At 32.3% G+C, this 22,845-nt stretch overlaps 4 protein-coding genes across 4 annotated transcripts in view; 2 read left to right on the forward strand and 2 right to left on the reverse strand.

Moving 5' to 3' along the window:
- On the forward strand, positions 1–4,890 carry LOC110993507. Its single transcript, XM_022259795.2, has 5 exons — positions 1–40; positions 110–137; positions 1,687–1,821; positions 3,212–3,226; positions 3,769–4,890. Exons 1-5 carry the CDS (start codon positions 5–7, stop codon positions 3,897–3,899), a joined length of 345 nt encoding a protein of 114 aa, XP_022115487.2. The 5' UTR covers positions 1–4; the 3' UTR covers positions 3,900–4,890.
- A 560-nt stretch (positions 4,891–5,450) lies between these two features.
- Positions 5,451–11,125, reverse strand: LOC110993493 (calreticulin). Its single transcript, XM_022259781.2, has 7 exons — positions 10,972–11,125; positions 10,731–10,835; positions 10,119–10,354; positions 8,306–8,503; positions 7,975–8,184; positions 6,303–6,638; positions 5,451–6,030 (listed from the first exon to the last, which is right to left on the reverse strand). The coding sequence occupies exons 1-7, from the start codon at positions 11,057–11,059 to the stop codon at positions 6,010–6,012; spliced, it is 1,194 nt and encodes a 397-aa protein (XP_022115473.1). The 5' UTR covers positions 11,060–11,125; the 3' UTR covers positions 5,451–6,009.
- A 1,462-nt stretch (positions 11,126–12,587) lies between these two features.
- LOC110993508 (guanine nucleotide-binding protein-like 3 homolog) lies at positions 12,588–19,347 on the reverse strand. The gene is made up of 9 exons (XM_022259796.2): positions 19,157–19,347; positions 18,642–18,931; positions 18,369–18,552; positions 17,201–17,425; positions 16,463–16,646; positions 15,311–15,533; positions 14,485–14,592; positions 13,082–13,246; positions 12,588–12,925 (listed from the first exon to the last, which is right to left on the reverse strand). Exons 1-9 carry the CDS (start codon positions 19,173–19,175, stop codon positions 12,608–12,610), a joined length of 1,716 nt encoding a protein of 571 aa, XP_022115488.2. The 5' UTR covers positions 19,176–19,347; the 3' UTR covers positions 12,588–12,607.
- Positions 19,348–20,631: 1,284 nt separating this feature from the next.
- LOC110993502 overlaps positions 20,632–22,845 on the forward strand; it is a 50,519-nt gene continuing 48,305 nt past the window's right edge. Inside the window, exon 1 of the mRNA XM_022259789.2 lies at positions 20,632–21,602. Within this exon, the coding sequence (XP_022115481.1) occupies positions 20,777–21,602 (826 nt within the window). The 5' untranslated portion in view covers positions 20,632–20,776. The remainder of the gene's footprint in view (positions 21,603–22,845) is intronic.

Here is a 22,845-nt window from a genome sequence, read left to right on the forward strand (position 1 = left end):
TACAATGTTTGCTTGTAAGTTGCTTGTTTTTACGGTATTGGTAAGTTACAAATAAAAGTGTTGTTTGAAGTGAAAAATTCACTTATTTTAATATTAACACAAATTTCAGATAACTTTTCCAGTGACGGAGAATAAAGGTACGTATTTTATATCACGTATATATTATGAATAAACATTTTATGTAGTACCATAGTGAGACATAACCAACCGAAAGTCATATTCATTTAATCAATTCTAAAGTTATTATTTAACGCATTTTCTATCAAAATTCTGTTTTTTATTTACATAAAAGGCTTATTTTTCGACTTCTATCGATTTCAACATACGCGAAGGTATACAATTTGACTTTTTGAGCTCTCCCATCAATGGATCTGCAGAATAGAAAAACTAAATAAATCGGATTTGTAGTGATTTTGATTAGAACCTATTTAGTGCGTTTCTGGACTCGGTTTACAGCAATGTTTCCTAACCATTTTTGTGCACTGCCTTTCTAAAATTCTTCTGCTCCCCCTATAAGATTTTTTTCTTAACATATATTCTATAACTAAAATTATATTACTCACTAAAGATACTTCAATAATGTTTAAGGAAGTATAACTTGGAAACGAACCACAGTAAGTAAAAAAATTATTCAAAACTTATAAATTATTTTTCATTATAAGTTTTGAAACGTATAATGAAAAATAATCAATTTTCGAATAAAACTTAACACACAGCTGAGATTCGAACTCACGAACTCAGAGTTGACGCGCCCAGAGGAGGAGGACAAAATAATGTTATGAAAAGAGCTGTCTGGATTGGACTACATTTATAGTGATCTAACTTAGCTGACCCGAAAACTGTAGGATTAGATATCTTAAACTACGCAAAGGTTCTTCCAAAGAGTGATTAAAGGATGTTTATCTGTTAAAAGCCAAGTCGGGTTAATAGAAAAAAGTGCTGAATCATTTTATTGTATCGCTGTTCAGTGGGATACTCAATCCAAAATGGCGACGAAATTAGATTTCTGTCCGCCATCTTGATTTGAAGTGAAGTTTACGAAAAATTCTAACACCACAACCACAGTTACACTAAAATCACTTCCCGCTATCGTTATACATGATGATTAAAATTATTATATTATTTAACTACTACTTACACTTGTCTCTCGTTTCCACGAGAAGCGCAAACAACTTATTTCAAATTAAGAGCCAATTTGTATTCAATGTTTTTGAAGGACAAGCAATTTTTTCACATCCGGGAAGCATGGGAATAGACGCGGAAGTTCTATTATACAATAATACAGTGTATAATTAATTAAACGCTGACTATTTTCTTTGATATAATCTTTATTTGGCGAAGTCTTGCAACTATTTTTTGCTAGATCACTTTTAAATAATGACTTAGATTTCGATTTAATTAATTTTGTTTAGTCAGTTATTCATATTTATTGCGTAACATTTATCATAGTCACATATACTATGCATTGTTATTGCAAGGACCGTTGTATTAGACTTTTCTACGGAAATTTTATTTATGAGTCGTAGTAATTATTAAGAATTTAAAAACTAAGCTAGCTAATAAATAAAATTATGTTCAATTTCTGAAATGAAATAACTAAAATATTTCATAATATTAATAGCAACATAGATAATCTCATGATAATTATTACTATTTTAATACTATCTATGTATAACCTTTTTGTAGAAGCGGACTCGGAAGCATGTACGGAGTTTTTAAATTTAATAAAGAAATTAATAAAACCGAAAGAAGATGCGAACTCATCGGATGAAGTCACTAAAAAAACAAAAACTAAGAAATTCGAGGAACGATTGGAGAAATGTAAGTTAACAAAAAATAGGTAAGAGCCGATGGCTAAGGCTTAGATTGACTACTGTATTTCAAAAAGAAATATTTCGACATTCGGAAAATTCAATTCGCACTAAGTTTACGTCTATTCTTGGTTGCGACTTAATAAAAACCCGAGGAGGGCGTTAGAATACGACTTAATATCCATTATTTATTTTTATAAAACTACATTTAACTTGAAAACTCTAAAAAGAAAACTCTACAACGCATACAATTTGCATAACTCTAAATAATTATTATAGTAAATATTACCACAAATTAATGGGGGTTGGTAATAGAAGGCAAAAATAAGATTAATATAATTACCATCAAATAAAGTTGGCGTGAACCCTTATCACTTAGGAACATAAATATATACCGGCGAAACTAAGATATATCGCCTACATATATAGTACAAACAATTTAATAAAAAAATTTAACAAAGCGTTTCGAAGGAGTTTGGTCACAAACAGTCGGGACGAGAAATTTATAAAAGTCAAATTATTATAAGGAAAAAAGGTAAAGATTCTTACCTGATATTAAATGAAATCACTGCCTTTTATCACTGCTAGAAGCTCTGCTATCAGTCGCACAACGTAAACAATTACGTCAAATAATTTGTACTAAAAACTTCAGCCCCTTTAAGTTATGCAAAACTAAGATACCGTCGATCAAACACCCTTTCAACTATTGCATTATACTCGCATTTTAAGCATTTTTATAAACACTGTTCCTACGTGCTCATTACTATATTTGAAAACGTAAACGTAGTACAAAAGACTAGGTTACCCAGTTTCCTCTCGAGGTCGTAATTTCTGCATTAATGCATATTACTTAGTGAAATTATAAAGCAAGTTGGCATAATGAATTTACTTGCTCTAACTATAACGATTTATTCATTTGTAATTTTATGGGCAAGTTATTAATCAGAAAATTACATACACTATCCATACAATAAGCTAATATTATGTCATAAAAATTGTTTAATTAAATACAAATACATCGCTTTGAATCTACTGCGAACATAATTTAAAATATTTCGATAGTGTCGGAACCAGCATTCAGTACGCGTCTATATTGGTTCTGGTCTGGCTAGGTAGAAAGAAACAGAGTTGAAGAGCAAGTGTTTCTTTCTGAAGTTTTTTGAGAACTGAAGTCAGTTGCTCATAGTAGTAGTAGATAGTAGTTTAGCTCAGCTTTTACATACGTCGTTTATTTGTCTGTCTTTTATGGGTCTAAAGGTTTGTGAAATTTGTTCTATCCTATATTTTTGAGATACAGGAGTCATATTTAACGCTAAGTCTCCGTTTAACCCTAATATCTTATCACTAGTTTGCATTTACCCCATTTTTGCGTCTGTATTGATTTTTATTTTCATTTTCAGATTTTGAAGAGAAATGTAAGTAACTATATATATTATATGTATATATATATCTCTCACACAAGCCATTAATAAATTTGGAATGTATAGGTACCTAGTGACATAGTTTATATTACCTTTTTTAACTTAAACAAAAATTAAAATATGTACATATATGAATTATGGATAAATTTATTGAACTATCGAATGCGCGACATTTGTACATTAACAATTGCTTTTCTAAGGTTTTTCGCGTTAAGTTACCTCTTAAAGTAATTACTTATGTAAATTATATAGCTTCATGTGCTTAGTTCGTTATTAAACATCATGTCGTCTATAGTATGCTATGGCAAGGCCATTTCTAAACTAAAATATTTTTCGAGTAATTAAAATATATACATACATGTAAAAATATGACTACCTAAAAACTAAATCTCAAAAACATTGTATTTCATATGTACCTAATACTAGCGAAAAGCAAGGACTACATATTAAAGTCTATATGTTTTATTTAAAGCATTGCCATGACACATAGCCTTTAATCGGTTTTCAAAAAATACGTATATTTCTTAACGTTTCAGTTCCCTGGTGGCCAAGCAAATTAATTGAAGATTTAGATGTGACAACCGAAAAACCAACTACAAAAGCTCCTATGGAAACATTAATGACCAGTTATATGGATTTTTTGACTAATTTACTGAAGATTTTTTAGTTAGGCATTTATTATTTAGAAAGTGTTTTTGTAATATTACCCAACTCAGTGGCTTAGCTACCTTGGATGACACCCGGTGCAGAAGTTGGTGGTGTCACCCCATCGAAAGTAAAAAACAATAAACTTCATATGATACAGGACATGGTACATTTATTAAAAAATCGCTAGTATGGGACGGGGAATCCCAAACGACAGCGTCAAGCTCTTTTGCGGGAATCTCTAAATTCTTTGTTACATTTGAATACATTGTTCCTAATGTTGAGAGATCGGTTGGGTGTCACCCCAAAAAGGTGCCCCCCATGCCCCGCCACCCTTGCTACACCATTAACCGAGCCTATGGAAAAAAACCTAAATGAGTAATATTTGCAATGCGCCCAGTAGCATAGAAGTGGCATAAGAAACACGATTGTTTAGTTTGGGTGTGAAATTACATTTGCACGATAAGTTAATAACATTAAACATTTACAATGTAATTACTAATAACGACAGCGATTCTGATATTATAAGATACTAATGGAAGTTATAAAGTATCCGATCAGTGTCAGGGTTAGTCTCTATGTTCTGCTAAAGCTAAAAAGTATATTTACTGACATGTATGAGGCACCTCTTAATACAAATGGTGCATATAAGATGCATCCATGTTTAACATTAAATTAAAGCTAACATCTATCTTTTCAAATGCAATAGTTACAAGTGACAAAATATCAGTGCAATAGCTTAGTACGTATTGTAAGCAAAAGCTGGTTTTGGTATTGCTTACAAATTGATTTTTGTAAATAATAATATCACTGTCTGTTTGATAATTTCAGTATGTATGTAAAACCACCTAAATCTAATCACACTGTATTATATGTATTTTTCCATCTAATTGCTCTCCAAAACTCATGTCTATTTCTTGTCAAAATTGTGTAAAAAGATGCAAACGGATGCTTTAGTCTAAATAGAATAAGTTTTTGTAAACATGCTCCACGATAATACATTTAATAAAGCAATAAATTAAATGATCAAATACTTGTTTTTCTTACAAACATAAACAGATTTTCCTTAAAATGCCTTTCACGCGTCCTCGTTGTCCTTGGTCACACAATAAATCCTGAGGTTAAAACGTGTCAATTATCTTTTATAAATAATATACGTTATACACACGTAAAAGCAATGGCCTTAAACAGCTTTATTTTTTGGTATTGTGGTGGAAAAATCGAGGTGGAAATGCATTTGCGCATCCCCACCTGCCCTAAAAAATTGGGGTTTGTGAGACTCGAACTACACACACCAGGCTATTCATTGACTGGGTGAACAAAACCCACTAAAAACACCTCGACAAGTTCCTACAAAGCCGTGTTACAGAGGCTTTGGGGTCACTGTCGCATTCTACCGGGGGCCTCTGAATAATCGCCGTAATTTTTAATTTTAAGAGTATTTATATTATAGTATATTTGTATGCGATGCCGGGCTTTCAAATACAAATTATAAACTTAGAAAGGCCAGCCCAATACTATAGATTGTTTGACTTCAGCTATCAAATTGAAATTATAGAATAAAACACACAAATGTTATATATTAATTTAATCAGACTCATTTCACAACAGAAACAAAACATTACACAATGACACAAACATTGCACGACACATAGTGTCCCGAACAAAATCTGACTTTGCTAAGTACACACTACAAATATCACAATCTAATATCTATCGAAATCAATACAGCAGGCTTACCCCGTAACTTTATCCAATATTATCGAATAAAATACGACTTAGTCTACATTTCAATAATTGGAAATTATAGAGTAGTCCTAACCATTAAAATTATCCAAATGGCGCTAATTGAACACAGCGCCATCTAGTCTAAAATGCATGCACTATAAAGCCCTCAATGCAATTCGGATGTTAAATACTTAGAAATCCATAGATATTTAAATCACTACCCTTATTACTATTTGTGTGGTACATAGCTTTATATACATAAAAAATCAGTACGTTCCTGTTTTTGGATTCACACAGTGTTATAAAATATATATTAGATTGCACACGCTTCAAATATTGGAATAAAGCATGTCTGCCACACTTATACCCGTCGGTATTTAATGTCTTTGCACAACACTATTTCCTTACAGTTCGTCGTGCTCCTCCTGTGAACAAACGGACATTTAATCATATATCATTTCTTAGTTACTCTTGAACACAATGTAATGTGTTGGGTAGGTTCAAAAAAATTTGTGTCCTTACTAATAAACACTGAATAAGTTTTCTTTATTATTTTTCATTCAAACTTACATAAATTTTTATTCTCAAGTTTTTGAATTTCACTTAGAACATAATCCATGAAACAGATATACCGACAAAGTCATACATAATTTAATTCCACCATTAAAAAAAAATCTAATTGTTTAAGAAAACTTACCACAGGCGCTCCCTCAGCGGCTTCATCATCAAGATCCTCATCATCTTCATCCTCAGGCTTCTCAGATTTTTCCTTCTCCCTCTCCGCTTCATCCTGCTCATTCTTCATTTTTTTCTCTCCCTCAATCTTCTTCTTAATCTCTTCTCCTCTCTCCTTTGCTGCAGCTGGGTCATCAGTGAACAGGAAGTTGTCGAAGATGGTTCCAGATTTGACTTGCCATAAGTCCAGACCGACTGCGCAAAGTTCATCTCGCTTGTACAGAGTTGGGTCTGCTGTGTATTCTGGGTTATCAATTTCTGGGTGTACCCAGGGACCTTTGTATGCGGGGTTGTCAATCTGTGAACACAAAATCCTTTTTAAGTTTGCTAGTAGGTGATAAGATTTTTTTAATGGAAGTAACAGTTGATGTATTATTGAAACCAGCAAATAAGATACAGCCTACGCTTATTAACAAGCTCATAGAGTTATATCACAATTACTTGTTGACTATTGTATGTCTACAGCCTGTAATTTTTTATTTACATCAAACAAAGTGGTGTTTATTTTGTTTCCAATGCAGAGTCGAGACTAACACAAAGTGTTCCAATATTGCATTTGACTTAATCGAAACATGTTAAACATAGTGGAATTTGGGGCCGCGTAAGCACATTTACTACGATTTATCCCCCCCCCCCCTCTTGTCAGCATAAGTTAGCAAAGCACTAACAAATAATAGTACATAAATATTAATATTTTGGTAGGAAAAAAATGCATTTCTTTTTAAGACATTGGTAATTTTTGTAAAAAGGTAAATAAATACAGTTGACGTGGACTCCATATAAGAAAATCCAACAGCCCAATATAGTGCTTAGGTAGGTAATACTTGAACAGCCCCCCCCCCTCCCCCCCGCCCCCCTTTTGACAAAAAGTAAATATATAAGTCAATTTATTACTTAAACTTTTATTTTCGCTCATTTGAAAATGGAATGGAAAAAAATATGGCGAGATGAACCTCAGCATTGGAATCATTTTTAAAATTTGGTATAATTTTATTTGACCCCTACAACAAAGGCGTATTCTTCACATAGATTACGTCATCGTGTGTTAACTATAGAAACGTGTTCAATTTGGTAGACGCACTAACGGCAACCGCGTTCAATGACCCCAACAGACGACAAAATTAGCAACTTGTTTAGACAAAAATTATAGAAAATGTTTGCTTATTTAAAATTCAACTTAACATTTTTGATATTTTTAAATTTATTATTTTTTAATGTCTTTTTTGGTAAAATACTTTTAGATATGTTTTATAGTTTACAAACTAGACAAATATAGTTGTACTGTCTAATCAATTGCTTATTTAATCATCTGGTTAACAAAACCATTAAGTCGGGGAATTATCTGGTAAATAAAAAAAAATCTACAGAACTTTAGTATTTCTGTCAAAATGTGTTGTAATGAAAAGACATTTTTAATTATAGTTTTTTTGTTTAAATAGTTTGCCTGTTTGTCTAGGATTACTGAACATGGACATATTATTCATAATTTTGTACAATAGCACAGTTAACAAAGAATTAATTTTGCGGGCGCGTAACATTCACAATCTAAGAATTTTGAAGTTTGATATTTAATATATGTTTTAAAAGATATCAATATGAAAGCAACACTTGAACACATGAATGAATCTTCTTACCTGTTTAGGAGCCCAGACTCCCTTGTATTCAGGGTTGTCAATCATTGGTGGTTCCCATTCTCCATCCATTTCATCGTCCCAATCTTCAGGTTTGGTGGCATCAGGGTCTGGAATGTGTTCTGGCTTTTCCCAGTCTTCTGGCTTTTTGTCATCTGGGTCAGGAATGGTTGCTCTCTCATCCCAGTCTTCGGGCTTTTTGGCTGATGGGTCCTGTAAGAAATTATCAGATAAGATGCAAACAATGTATCCAAAATGCTGGCTCATGCAAACAATCTCTTGAAATTGTTATGATTATATTTTTCACAATAAAAAAAAATAATATTTTCCATACCTTGATCTTCTTAGCAGGTAAGAAGTCCCAGTCATCTTCAAGGCTACCAGATTCCACCTTCTCATTATCAATGAGAACTTCATAGGTGTTGTCAGGGTTCACAATAAGAGTGTACAAGTGAGTGTATACATCATCCTTGCAACGGATGTCTTTCTTGATGAGGTGGTTCTTGCCCTTGTAGCTGAAGATAACATGCACCTGAAATAATATTTGGGTTTAATAAATAATACATATAACTTGGTTTCTTATGAAATATAATACTGCTATATTAATGAAATAAAACGAATGATATGCAGAAATGGAAAGGTCATACAAGTATGTTTCAAGTAAGAGATACAGTGTATATATACACAATGTAATTTGAGCTATTATAGAATAAATTTACCAATGAGTAGTACTACTAAAAAAACTAAGGGCTGTTAACTTATACTTAAAAACCTACATATCTCGTAATCATAATTGTATACATTTTTTTAATTCTACGTTAATTCCGCAAAGAACGTGGGACAGTCGCAACATTACGTAAACAGCGCTCCATACTTGACAAAATTTTCGACAGGAATCGAACCTTCGTGTTCAACGCCAAGATCATTAGCAGTTTATCTAAAGCTGCGGTACTATCATACAATATGGCACGGTGCTTTCAATAGTAATATGTTATTATACATTCTTATCAATTTAATGGTAAAACTTGTAACTTTTAACAAATTATTTATTACTTTACTGTTCCGATATATGAGTTAAACCAGTTATGTATGATATCGTATCGCGTATTGATAAGTGTTATAAACACATCGATCTCTTCAAGTTTGTGTGAAATATTATACTCTTAGAAATAATTTTAGTGATTTGAATTTAAATAAAATATCAATTAAGTAAATAGAACCTTCAACGTTTCATAAGTATTAAGAAATTCAAATAAAAATTATTACAAAATATGAATACTGTAAAACGTATTTGCATAAAATTTATATTAACTACTTAGGTCTATTATTAACCAAGTTTTTTTCTATTTCTATTATATTTACATTTAGTAAAATATGTATTAAAAAATCATTATGGCATAACTATTAGCTCCATTACTGATTAAAGATTTAATTGGTTTAGACTTCATTAAAAGGTACTATGAAAGTATTTATATTTAATACGAATTATTGAGGTTAATCAGGTACACGTCATATTTAGTTAAATGCCTTCAGTATATTATATATACATTTATATATCTGCCTAGATTCGAATTTATGCAAAATTAAAATTTTTAGCAAAATTAATTAGAATTGTTTCAGTAAGTAAATAACAATAAAAGTAATAATAGGAAAAACCAAACCTATGTTTTTTTATTATTTCACAAAATTCATAAAAAATCCTGTATCGTTGTTGAAATATGAATCACCAAATCGTATATATATAGGCATTATTAGAAATAATTATTAACTTTTCAACTCTGGTAATTATCTACGATAGAAATCAAACATGGAACAATCAATGACAGGATGGCATGCAAGGTAAATACTGACAATTGACATGTTTATGAATTGAACAAGATACATTGTTTTCTAGAAATGCTGTTATTATACTAGTCATTAAATCCATAGACCACACTTTTATTAGATGAACAAACAAATGCAAATACACTAAATTCAATATTATTTGATTAGTTCAGATCTGCTTTTTCTTTAAATATTGCAAATGAAAATAATATGTAGATATATTGTTGTGTATTACTAGGTATTAAGAAACATTAAATTGTAAGTATGCGTTTAAAAGGGTACCACTCATTTTTATTATTTTTATTTAAAAAGCGAACACTAACCTTTTTGGTACCGGGACCGCAGATGTCAGGCCCAAACATGATTTCATATGGTGTCTCACCATGCATGTCCTTTGACTCCAACTTGCAGTCAAACACCTTCACGTAACCACCTCCACAATCAATGTCTTGCTCATGTTTTACTGAGAACTGGATTACTAAGGGCTTGCCTTCATTTGAGAAGGGCTTAAACTTTGTGGACAATGCATAGAATCTGGCATCCTCAGAAGTTTGAAGGCCTATATACAAACATTAAAAAAATTAACATCATACATAAATATCACAAAACGGACAACAATAATACTTAATTAGTGCCTAATTACCCTTTAAAGGTTTCACACAAGATTAAAACTGATAAATAAAATATGAACTAAATTGAGCGAATAAAGATTGTATCTCTGTAAAAACTATTACAAAAAAAGTTAATTTCGGAAACGATTAACGAGAACATTTTGCCGGTTTCATATTGAAACAGGAAACAATTTAAATTAATTAGATTATTTTAATCTTATAAGTGGATATATACTACGATACAGTAAATTAGGCACTAAATTCACGAAAGACAAGTATTAATGAAACGTGTACGTGTAGAAATAATTAGAAAGGCGGTGGTACCTTTATCTTCTTCGGGGTCATTGTAGAACTTTCCAGCAGTTAACTTGAATTTGCCGAATTCTTTACCAGGGTGTTCACTGTACACCCACTTTGATTCCCATGAGTCTGAAATAGAAATATTAATTTATATTACTCTGTAAATCTACTAAAGACGACCGGCGTCGATCGATTTGAAATTCCTAACTGCAACACGCGGATTACCGGTACATTAATATTTTGGAAATCAAATCTTATTACTTACCATCTAGGAACCTTTCTTCGTAAAACACTTCACAGTTAACAGAATAAATTGCCAGCAAGCTGACAACTCCTAATAAAAACGATTTCATTCTGATAGATGCCACCGACCACACTCGTGAAATGTCTCGCCACGAATAACTATAAAAATTTACAGACGCTCTATTATTCAATCTTGACCGGGTGTTACGTTGTCAATTTGCTGTTTCACTCTCACTTGAACAATAGCAGTGTGTATAGGTGAGATAGATATACCACCGTAGTAGTATTACCAAATTGATGAAAAGGATGGTGATACTAAGACCCTGAAAGTATGATAAGGATAGAAGGCATAGAACTTGCCTATATGACGTTGGACTACGCAGACAGATGGAAAGATCTGATTGGTTGAAATTCCACGAATAGGAATTGAACACACCGCATAAGACGAGTTAAGTGATTCGCGGTAAAGTCAAAATATATTTTGAAATAACTGAATTCTATTAGGTAATAAATGTGTTATAAACATTAATTGTTAAATGCACTTGCTTTTGGATTAACATCGAAAGAAGCACAGATAAATATAATTTATGGTTTTAGCCTTTATAGAACTATGGGGGAGTTGAAACTATACATACAATATTATTGAATTGATACTTTAAAAAACCCGCGAACAATGTAAATGAACCACCAATCGAACAGAAACATGGCATGCGTGAATGACAGAAATACCAATGTAGTAATGTGGAAGCAGGATAAAACATATTTGTATATATTTTCAATACTGAATACCAAGAAATTCATATTTATTTTAATAATATACTTATTGTTCAAAAATATAATTTATATAAAAAATTAAATTCCAATAAAAAAGCAGGAATATATTGTTACTATATAATGTAATAAAACTGCGTCTGTAAATGTAACTAGTTTTCGCCCTTTTTATTTTTTGACTGTGAAGCAATGTCTTCTTAATCTAAAACTTAGTCTAGTAGCGTTCCAAGCAGTCAAGCCACGAAGCCAAATAGGCAGTATTACGAATTAGTAGGTACCAACTACCAACAAGGTTTTACATGACGTCACTTTGTGTAAAAGTTTGGTAAAGGAATTCATTTCTATGGCCCTACAGTTGTATCTTTTCTAGAATTATATAGTTATCTGTAACTGCAAAACATTCCGATTTTTATGAACCTTGAACTGATCCTATATTGAATAGAATACAATATGTATTTAAGTCAAGAAAGAAAAAGATATCGTTTCCGACAAATAAGAAGTAAAAGTTCTTGGAAACGTAATAAATAATACTTAAATATCAAATGTAAACAATATTACAGTGATTGTGAACTAATGTATTTCTTATTTGCATCGTCTTTTCCATTTATCCGCCAAAATTATATACTTTTATTAATGATCAAGATGGTAACTGTCAAAATTGTCAATGTGAAATGTCAAAAAGGAAATAGAAATATGGTTATTAACTTCAGCGTTAATAACCATATTTCTCTTTCCGCAGTCCCCGCAATGAATAAAAAACAAAATGTTTAAATAAATAGAAAATAATTAATAACACCCATTTTAACTTTATTGCCCGGTGTGTATTTTTCAACTAGATTGCTTAGTGGAACAATAAAAAAAACACAATTAAACACAGTAACGTTTAATTACAAAGAAAAGTCCTCTTTAAAACTGTAGTCATCTTTGTTTATTGACGTCAATGTGACGTTCTCCAATACATCCGCCAATTCGACGGCTTTCTTTTCGTTCTTAGCCCTTTTCTTTTTATCCTTCTTAAATTGCATTTTTCTTATTTGATTCAGTTTGGTGTTGCCCTCAATTTGCATTTCCGGGTCTTTTTTCGTTCTTTCGCTTTTGTTTGTTTTATCTAATTTTGGGCGAATATTGACGGAACGAGGTAGAAGGGTTGTGTCTTCATCTACTTGCATTTCGTCTACTGCTTTGACTGGTCCTGTGCTTGTTATCTGAAAAGGTAATATTAAAAATAAATTATAATGTTTAGTAATGAAGCGCGGAACAAAAAAAGATATTTATCTTATTATAACTTCAAACGCGTGTACATAAGTACATAAACGTTTTTTTGAAGGTCCTTTTATATTTAATAATAAACCGAATCTTACTTTGATAGCACCATCTGCGACTGGCACATTAAGAGAATTGATGGCCTCAGTCTCCATTGCCTCAAAGGAATTGATATCAAACTCCTGCGCAAGTGTTGACACAATTTTCGCATCCACGTGAACTTCGGAATCTAATATCTCCGGCGGCTCTGTAAAATATCGGACCTGGAAAAGAAATGAAATTACTTAGTACATATGCCTATATCCAGAAATACTTCATGACAATTTACAAAATACAGTAAAAATCATGTTATAACGACATCTAGAGAATACTCATATTTGGTCGTGAAAAACCGATAGTCGTAACAGCCCATGACGTTGTTATTAAGAACCTAATACAACAGACATTTATTTCTAACAAAACACAAAAAATAACAATAATCAAAGAAAAAAGAAAAGAATGAGAGGTAAAAAATCTTTTTTTAAAGAACAAGGTACATTTTAAGGCCTTATCACACCCCAGCACGAATTTATGTGTCAGTCTCGCCTGAGGCGCACAGGCCCGTAATAACAATTAGTTGTGTAAAATATTAAATTAATGTAATTTTTTTCTAAAATCAAAATCATGTTCTATATACATTGCCATTATAAAATAAATTCAAAGGGTCAAAAATTGGCTTGGCGGATTTTTTCTATCGAGCGAAGTTATTTAAATCGTGTATCGATCTTTCAAAATATATACATAAACTACTCAACTCCACCATATATTGTTTCTATTCGCCCTTCTTCAAGAAACGATAACGAAAAATGGAAAGAAACAATGTTGTTTTTTTTTGGAGTTTACCGACCAGATGGGTCCTTAAGTATGAAATGCGTGTGTGTTACCCGCAACACTAATTCAACTGTTGTCCTATACGATGTCGTTTTAAACGGTCAAAATTGTGTCTCATTTCTGAAGTTCATCGTTACGTAATTAAATTTATATTGCTACTAGATGCCTCCGTCAATTTCGTTTCTCCTTAATGCCTAGCCTACCTTTTTTAATACATACCAACATGGAACATTTTACTATGCTACCCTTATGCTATGTACCCCATCGAAAGCTTTTTAAATTGTTTTGTGAGATTTTCCCTACATAAATCTTAGAGTTCAAGTCATAACAAATAAAAATAGGGCTTGATCGTAGAGGGGTGAAAATTATACAATACATATGTATTTTTGTTCATAAAATAACAAAAACAAAAAATTTTGTCTAATAAATAAAATGTTTGGTAGACCCCTTATTCGGTCGTTCGGAGGTTCGAAACATGCATAAAAAATTTCATTAGAATCGGTCGAGCCGTTTCAGAGGAGTATGGGATATACATTGTGACACGAGAATTTTATACAGAGATTAAAATATTCTGCGGTAAATATATTTCTTATAACGCACAAGGTTTCATAAAACGATCGATCGCCCTTACCTTTCCCGTATTCCAGTCATTCAAAAGTATCCTCGCTGCTGCTTCCTGGTCTGGTACACCGCCTTTCTTATACCGACCCATCCGGGAGGCGACGCTAGCGTAGAATTCCTGAAAAGGCAGTCTGTATTATGTAAATATGTACATTTAATTCTCCATTTACGCTTGGCGAACGTAAAAATCTTTATGTGCACTGTGAAGTATGGTGATAAAAATTATGTTATGTTTGTTCCGGTACACGTTACATATAGTTTCCTCTGCGAAAATTATAGATTGAATTCCTGAATAATTAATTTTTAAATTATGTAATATAATGTATTTTGTATACAGTCGACAATTAATAGAATTATTCAATCTTTGACTGAAAATTCCGTGCAACCATTTTTAATTCTTTAAATTATTATATATAAGGAGCGTCATTAATTCAATCCCCTCCTCGCATCCTAATATTTTAATCCAAATCCCCCCTCCCCAATTCGTTACGTAATACTTGAACGCTCCCACGCATACATCAGTGTCGTTACAACCATTTAGGTCTGGGCCTCAAATTTTTGAATCTGTTTCATTATCATAAGTCAATCTTATAGACAAGTAGGTCAGCCTCCTGACACGCCTTTTCGGGTCTAACACAAATCAATTTCCTCAATGTTTTCACACGAAATGAAAGTGCACAGCCGGGTATCAAACCTACGACTTCAGGGATGAGACTCGCACAGTGAGCTAGGCCAACAGTACTCTAATATTTTTACACATAACTGTATTCTTTAATCTCTTTGAAGAACCATACATATAAAATTCAATACACTTTGAGACCTAAATGTATACCGACCTGTGGCGTATTAAATTCCGGTATACAATACAATGCGACTAGAGTATGTTTATTTGCTCGTTGAAGAATAGCATTTGCAGGTGTTGTTGGGTCCTTCAAAGCTCCTACTTTGATCGCATTCTTCAGAGCTACAGTGGCATCAGTCTCAGAACCACTGTGGAACACTATTCCGGGACTATCGAGTATTTTAATCTTTGAATCCAGTTGTACCATTTGCATTTGTCTGAAATTACCAGATTGTTTTATGTAAGCACCTACATAATATATATTTGATTATTCATAAATTAAATCCTTTTATAAAATTCAGTACTGCTTTAAGTATCTTGTCCTCGTCTCTTTAATTTTATTAGTAAGTACTGTTGTTTGCCTCCTCAGTCAATGAAGGCAAATAAATCATTTTTGTAAATATTTTTTTTACCATATGAGCAATTTGTATGACAGAATGTATATTGTATATAGGTAGCAGCCAACTGGCTTAATTAGCCGTTTAATTAACAGTCTAGCATTTTAACTAAACAGCGCTGTTTAACTGGTGGCCTGAAAGATGTTTAGCCAGTTGATCAAACAGCTAGGCAAATGACTTGGATCTATGATGTTTCATTACTTGCCTAGCTTGTTGACTGTTAATTTAAATTTCATTTCATTTCCTATCACTCTCAAGCGCGAAGCAAAACTTTGCAAAATGTGAATATGGTGGTGGCAAACCACAACTTTGATGGTGTTTTCCAAAGTTTCATGAAAAACAACAAGTACAATGGAAGAGTATAGTGAGAATAATAATTTGAGTATGAGTCAAGCAATTTAATTTTAAATATGTATTATGTTTCATCTTTTTTATTTCTGCCAAATAATGACTCTATTGCAGGAATGGCCAAAGCATTACCCAGCCAGTTTTTTAAATGTTGTAATAAACGCTACAGTTGAATATCTTTAAGGCCGATAGTTAAACAGAGCCGCTTAGTTAAAAGGCCAGGCTGTTAATAGAACGGCTAATTAAGCTATACAATGTGACTGAAAATTGACTAATCATAGAAACTAAAAAGGAAATAGTTAAGTATTTATCTATTTTCTCAAATGCATATTCTACATAATATGTATTAACTCGTGCCGTACACCGATTAATACATTGCACAAATAGAATTACCAACTCACTTCGTAATACCAGGTGTACTCCCAACATTACAAGCCCGAGACCGGTTTAAACTGTTGATAATAGAACTCTTGCCAACATTGGGAAGACCAACAACACCAACTGTTATTGAAGTCTTTATACCCTTATTACGACAATAGTTACCAAGGAGACCCATCAGCAATTCTGCACCTACACATGCTGAACCTGGAAAAAAATCGAACTTAAATGATAGGCAATTTCGTTAAAGTTTGTGTTAGACAAGAAAATTTTTTATGGAAAAGTTTTTATTGGCTGTAGACGGAAATCTTGAAATTATAGGCCAAAAAAATATTACTGGTTTTGATACGATGGGCGTGGCACGATGTTATTGTGTTTGTATTCGCATTTCGTATAAGCTCATCTTCATAGAAGTAGACGGTATGAAATAATCAACCTGTACGATCGGTACAAACTGTAAAATATTTTCAACTACGCGATCGAAATCCTATAGCATATAATAAAAGTAGTTATTTTTATATATGTTATACAACTATAGTTTCCCTGTTCCAATTTGAACCTTATTCGTGATAATTAAAAGGATAAAACCTTAGTATATATACATAGTTTTATTTAGTAAAATTGCGAAAGACAACTGACCAAATGGTAAGTACAAAAACCAAGTCCACACTGGTGAACTTTTAAGTGCGACACTTTATTTATTAAAAATTCACCAGCTTTAAAGAATTCTTTCACTAGATTAGTAACAGTTCTAATTTTACCTTTCATTTCTTTCTCCTTAACAATGTGCTTCATTTTCTTCCGCCCCAAATTGTGCTGTTGATCCTGTGTTGATGCCTTGAATGGGACCGCTGGGGCTGATCTTCTAAGATACTTGAGCCAGGCAGTAAGATTATCACGGGGTACTAAGTCGGCCTTGTTCAAAACTATGACTAGACGTTTGCCCGAATCCCTAACTGCCTCTTCTACTTGGACACATCTGGTGCCTAAAATCGATATAATCAAGCAAATGAAGTTAATTACTCCTATAAATTTTTGAATCAGGACTGAGTATTCTATATAATACAAATAAAATATAAGAAAACTTGTTTCTTAATTTAAAATAATAAAATAAGTTATTAAAAATTTCTAACATCAGGATTAATTGTTGAAAATTTAGTTTAAATATGATTAGTTTAAAGATGATGATTCCATACTAAATAACGACATTAAATTCATATCTCATATCCAAGTTTCTCATCCACAAGACTTAAAAATCTTTGTCGAAGTTCACACTTACTTCAGTCTAAATGCAACAACTAAAATTTTCTTCTACCTTCATTTAGTTCAATAAACAATAAAAATCAATAAACATCTAATGGCAAAATTACAATTAACTGAAGAAACTAACATTTCAGATACAGGCTAGGCCTAGTTTAAACGCTAGTGCTCATAGAAGTATATTATGTATAAGGTTAACCACAGTGAATATTGTATAGAATGTTATGTTTGTTTTGAGTCAAAGTAAATTTTTATTTTTATAATACTTTTCACATAATTAAGACATATTTATAATATAAATTACTTGAGTAGACATTTTCTCCAACAGCAGTCATTGTAACATTTTAGTGTTTTAAACCTTTGACAGAGTATTATTTAATTATTAAGTAATACTTTGTTTTACTTATTACAAAATATTTTGTTCTATATACTATATTTATAAGTATATAGAATCTGTATATATAAAATTAATACTTTGTAGGTACTCCATGGAGACTACACATAGTCTGTTCCTCCCAGATATTATTACATAAATAACCTAGGCCAGGCTAGGTATCTTGTTATTCAATAGAGCTAAATATACTAGAACATACAAAGCTCTTGGGGAGGCAGCTCAAGCATTTGGCTTATGGGAGGCTAATTGGAATGGATTATTAAAGTATGCCTTACCCAACGGATCTCGAGCGTCAACAACTTCCAATATAACTTCTGCTTCTGTTATTACTTTCTTAAATTCCCTGTAGTATGTCTTTAATGAATTTTCCTGCTGCCTGTCTTTGCCTATATCATCATCAACATCTTCACTGGATTTGAATGCATCATGAACTTTACCTCTGGCTTCAGCATTGGCTACCTGTTAAAGATTTTTAATACCTAATTATGAAATTATTGTGAATTTTTATGTATTAATGAAGTTTTATGTCATTGAAAGCTTCAACTTACAAGTGTACCCATGTTACTAGAGACATTTTTCTTCTCCTCCAGGTTCTTCTGCTTTTCAAGTTTAGCAAGTTCTCTCCTCTTCTGTCGTTCTTCTTCTTTATGCTTTTTAACTGCTGCCACTTCTTTCAAAATATCTTCTTTAAATGGGCACTCATTTGGAATCTGAATAGGCTTTGCTTTTTTTGACTTCGGTTGCTTTTTTGTTTGCTTTTTTACTTTCCTATTATGCTCTTTAACTTTTTTCTCAATTTTATAACGTAGACGTGCTGGTTGACGCTTCGAAGGTTTCTCTGTAAATAAAAATTATATATATTAACTGTTATATACAAAGCATGCTATTAAAATCAAAACATAACCTATGATTTTCAAAAGAGGTTTTAAATATTAGGTATAGAAATATGTAGGCCACCACGATTGTGAGAAATATAATAGATTATCTAATTACATCTTTATGTTGTTTAACTTACAATAAAGGAAATGTAACGGTATAGGATATGGATACAGAAGGTACTTACTCAACTTAAATTTTGCCATAATATGATTTTAAATAATTATTTGACAAAAATAGTCTATAATGCAAATGCTTAGTAACTACTATATTGAATTTTTGTAATAATATTTAAAATGTAATGCACATTATTTGACTTATTTTGTAGCGCACACGTTTTTAATAATTCTTCGTATGTTTTGACTGTTCAAGTTTTTTTTTTTTTTTTTAGCCGGATACAAAGTCTATTGGCATTGTTTTCACTTGCACTTTTGGTTCGATGTCACGATGATGATGACATTAATTAATTGATGATGATACCAATTATATTGATGATGATATTTATGTGAAAGGCAACATTCCGACTCCAGTTAGTCTGGAGTCTGGACAATTGACACAGTTATGACCATTTGAAACTGTCTTTGGCATGCCAGCTAGCAGACCGAAGACGACTGTCGCTTTAGAGACGTTGTCGCGTTATAGGGAGACATGTTTTTGTTTGCCAACTTTTTATTAGATGCCATATTTTAATCTAAATTCTAAAAATATTGGTTAACTGTTGCTGGTATTACTTACAAATATTATTATTCACTCTCGTAAGAAATCACTTAAGACGTAGCTTATTAGGTGTAGCATTAGCATTACATATTACTCAATAGCATACTAACGAAAATACCAAATCCCATTATACCGGTTATAATATAAATGGTTCTCCACTCGTAATGCGGCATACTGCAATTACTAATGCATAACAGCAATACACTTTGCAGGTACAGCAGGTTTAACACTTTGTAAATCTCTGCTTTAGTTGAAAAAATATCACAAACTTTTTAATCTGGGTCTGTAATCAATCCAAATCTAAATAATCCCACTAACATCTACACCTACAAAATATCTATTTTCAAAATAATTTCTACTTGCTTCGTCTGCACTTTGTAAATATATTACATATAAGTATACTTATATCGAACAACAATCAAATTTGAGATGAGCGGATATAATAGTAGTATCCTTTTATTAACTAAATAAGTACACTTATTTAGTATTTATTATTATACGGACTACCTACATTACATATTATTTATAATGCATATTACGATATTTTCAATTGTATAACATTACCAAATAACTTACAACATTTTGTAAATGTAAAACAACAAAAGTATACAAGTTATACAATCCATAACTTTTAAAGACATAATTTTTTAATTCAATTAATAAGTCATCACTTATTAAGAGACCTCTAAATTTGAGTAGCTATGTAGCAACAGCTGTGTTCAAACTTCAAATTGCAATTTGCAAACTAACCGCCGATTATGGCCATACTATACCTGGCACAGGTACGGGCAGCAACAGGTAATTTCTAAATACGAGGGGTAAAAATACTAATTTCCGATAAAATTTCACCCCTATATCACTTAAGAATACAGCATATTATTACTTATCTGTGTATGTTATATTGCTTTGTTGAATGAAGGTGGTCTTGCATTGGCTGACTGGCGCGCAGCGCGCTAGTTTTAAACCGAACGCGAAGGCAGACGCACGTTCAGTTCACGCGTATTTATCGAAGAAAACTTTCACGATTACTCGAATCACGATATCAAGTTATGTGCGCGAACGCACGCTTCAATAAACATCTCAGTGTTTCATGACAGTGCCAATGTCTCCCAGTTTAGAAGGGATCATGTTTAACAGGAACACGAACTTGTCAGCGCGCCGGCCGTTGCTCGCGGAACCGCAAAAGCCTATTGTAGTTCCACCACGAGCGCCACCTCGTGATTATGGACCACAAAGACCCTATCCAGCTACGAGAAATTTAATAAATGAAAGCACTTATGAAAAACGAACAGAATATTGGAAACCGTCAAATGTCGAACTCGAAAGGCGATTACAAGAAAGTCGCGCACGTGAAAAGGTCGGTTACTTTCAAGACAAAGTAATATCACCGGAATTGAGCTTGGATCGCAGAGAGGCTGAACTCGTATTCAGATTTGATCCACACGCATCAGCTGAATATCTATCGAATCAATATAGTGCACCCGCGGTTCAGTATGCAAAGCCTTCTGCGCCAGCGAACGGGTTTACGAACCGTTTGCCGGAACGAGACGGCCCTTTTGTGTTTGGAGTTCATAGCCCGAGCCAATTCCCTGTATCCCGCCGTGATGATGACGACTATGATTATTCTGAAGTGGCGGAAGAAAATAATCGGGCTGTGATAGAGGATGATGACTCGGGTGACTTAAATTGCTGTGATAAAATGAATGAGTGGACTGTGCGTGACAAAAAGGGAAAGAGAACTTTAAATAGAATGTTTCAGATAAAGGATAGAAGGAGAGTGAAGTGTGGTAAGAAGGAAAAAATTAAGTGTGTGTTAGTTGGGGATGGTGCGGTGGGAAAGAGTTCATTAATAGCCGCTTACGCCCAGGATACGTTCAGAGAGGAATATCAACCAACAGCATACGACACATTTAACGGTAAGTAATAAGATATATGTGTATATATATATTAGTACTGGCAACAGAACTATCAAATAATAAAATATCGGCTGAGAATCGACTATATCTATAACTACAGGTTATCAAATTCACGTGAAAATGATACAAAAACATAATATGTATATTTATCTATAGAAACAAAGCAAGTACAATAAAATTCCAAATCTTTATCACACCTGGCCCTGATTTGCCAAGATAAATACTGATTAGTGCACTCGAATAATTGTAAACGATAAGATCATTAGACGCGAAGAATCACCTAAAAATAGCGAAAAATATATTTTAAAATGATGTAGAAACGTTGTAATTAATTTCTAGAAAGAACCCAAAGTATTCGTTTTAATACTATCAAAATTTTCCTTATTCTTTTCGTAATTAAATGTAAACATTTTGTCGTGTTATCTAATGGTACCTTTTTCCTTTCAATTCTTTTTTAAACGTTAAATAAATGATAGCTTTTGATTATTTTTTCTGTCTCTCGCGTCTTTCGTATAATTCCTTCGGGACGGGAACACCGTCAAGGAATACAATAAATATTATAAGAATGTTGTTTGCATTGTGCCGTGCTAAAACAATTTCGCGTTCATAAGACTGCAGTTATTCTCTACAATAATATATGATTCATACGAAATTATTGGGAAAATACATTAATTGAATGTTGATCCAGCGCTGAAATTGTATGTTAGCAAAATTAAACTAATTGAATTACCTGACTCTTTGTCAAACTTATCCTAAATTATTATAATAAAACATATTTAAGATTTCTGAGGTCTGGAAATTATACCCGTATGAATTATACATTTAAGTAGACACAATGACAAAATATTTTTTTGATTTTGTAGTAAATAAATTCGAAATTTAAAAATATTGCTAATTAAAGCTATATTGTGACATTTCACGTTATCAACTGTGTAAAACTGTGACCCAGCTGGTTACTTGTAACGAGTTCCTAATTACTTCATAAATTAATGTGGTTGACGTCAATAACGAATATTTAATGAATGGACTCATCGACTCCGTAACATAGATAAAGCACGTGGCCTCCTGTATTTGTTTCCCGGTAATTATACCGGGATTGTAGCGCAGAAGTCGGCCTACTTGCAGTAAGATAAAATGCAAGAAAAGTTATATTTCTTTGGCGTAAAAAGACAAAAATCTTACCATAAATTTTATCTTTGGCCTTATTCTACGTTTGTAGAAAAAATTACAATAACAATAGAAA

Source organism: Pieris rapae, chromosome 19 (assembly GCF_905147795.1).
Source record: "Pieris rapae chromosome 19, ilPieRapa1.1, whole genome shotgun sequence".
Classification (NCBI taxonomy): Eukaryota; Metazoa; Arthropoda; class Insecta; order Lepidoptera; family Pieridae; genus Pieris; species Pieris rapae.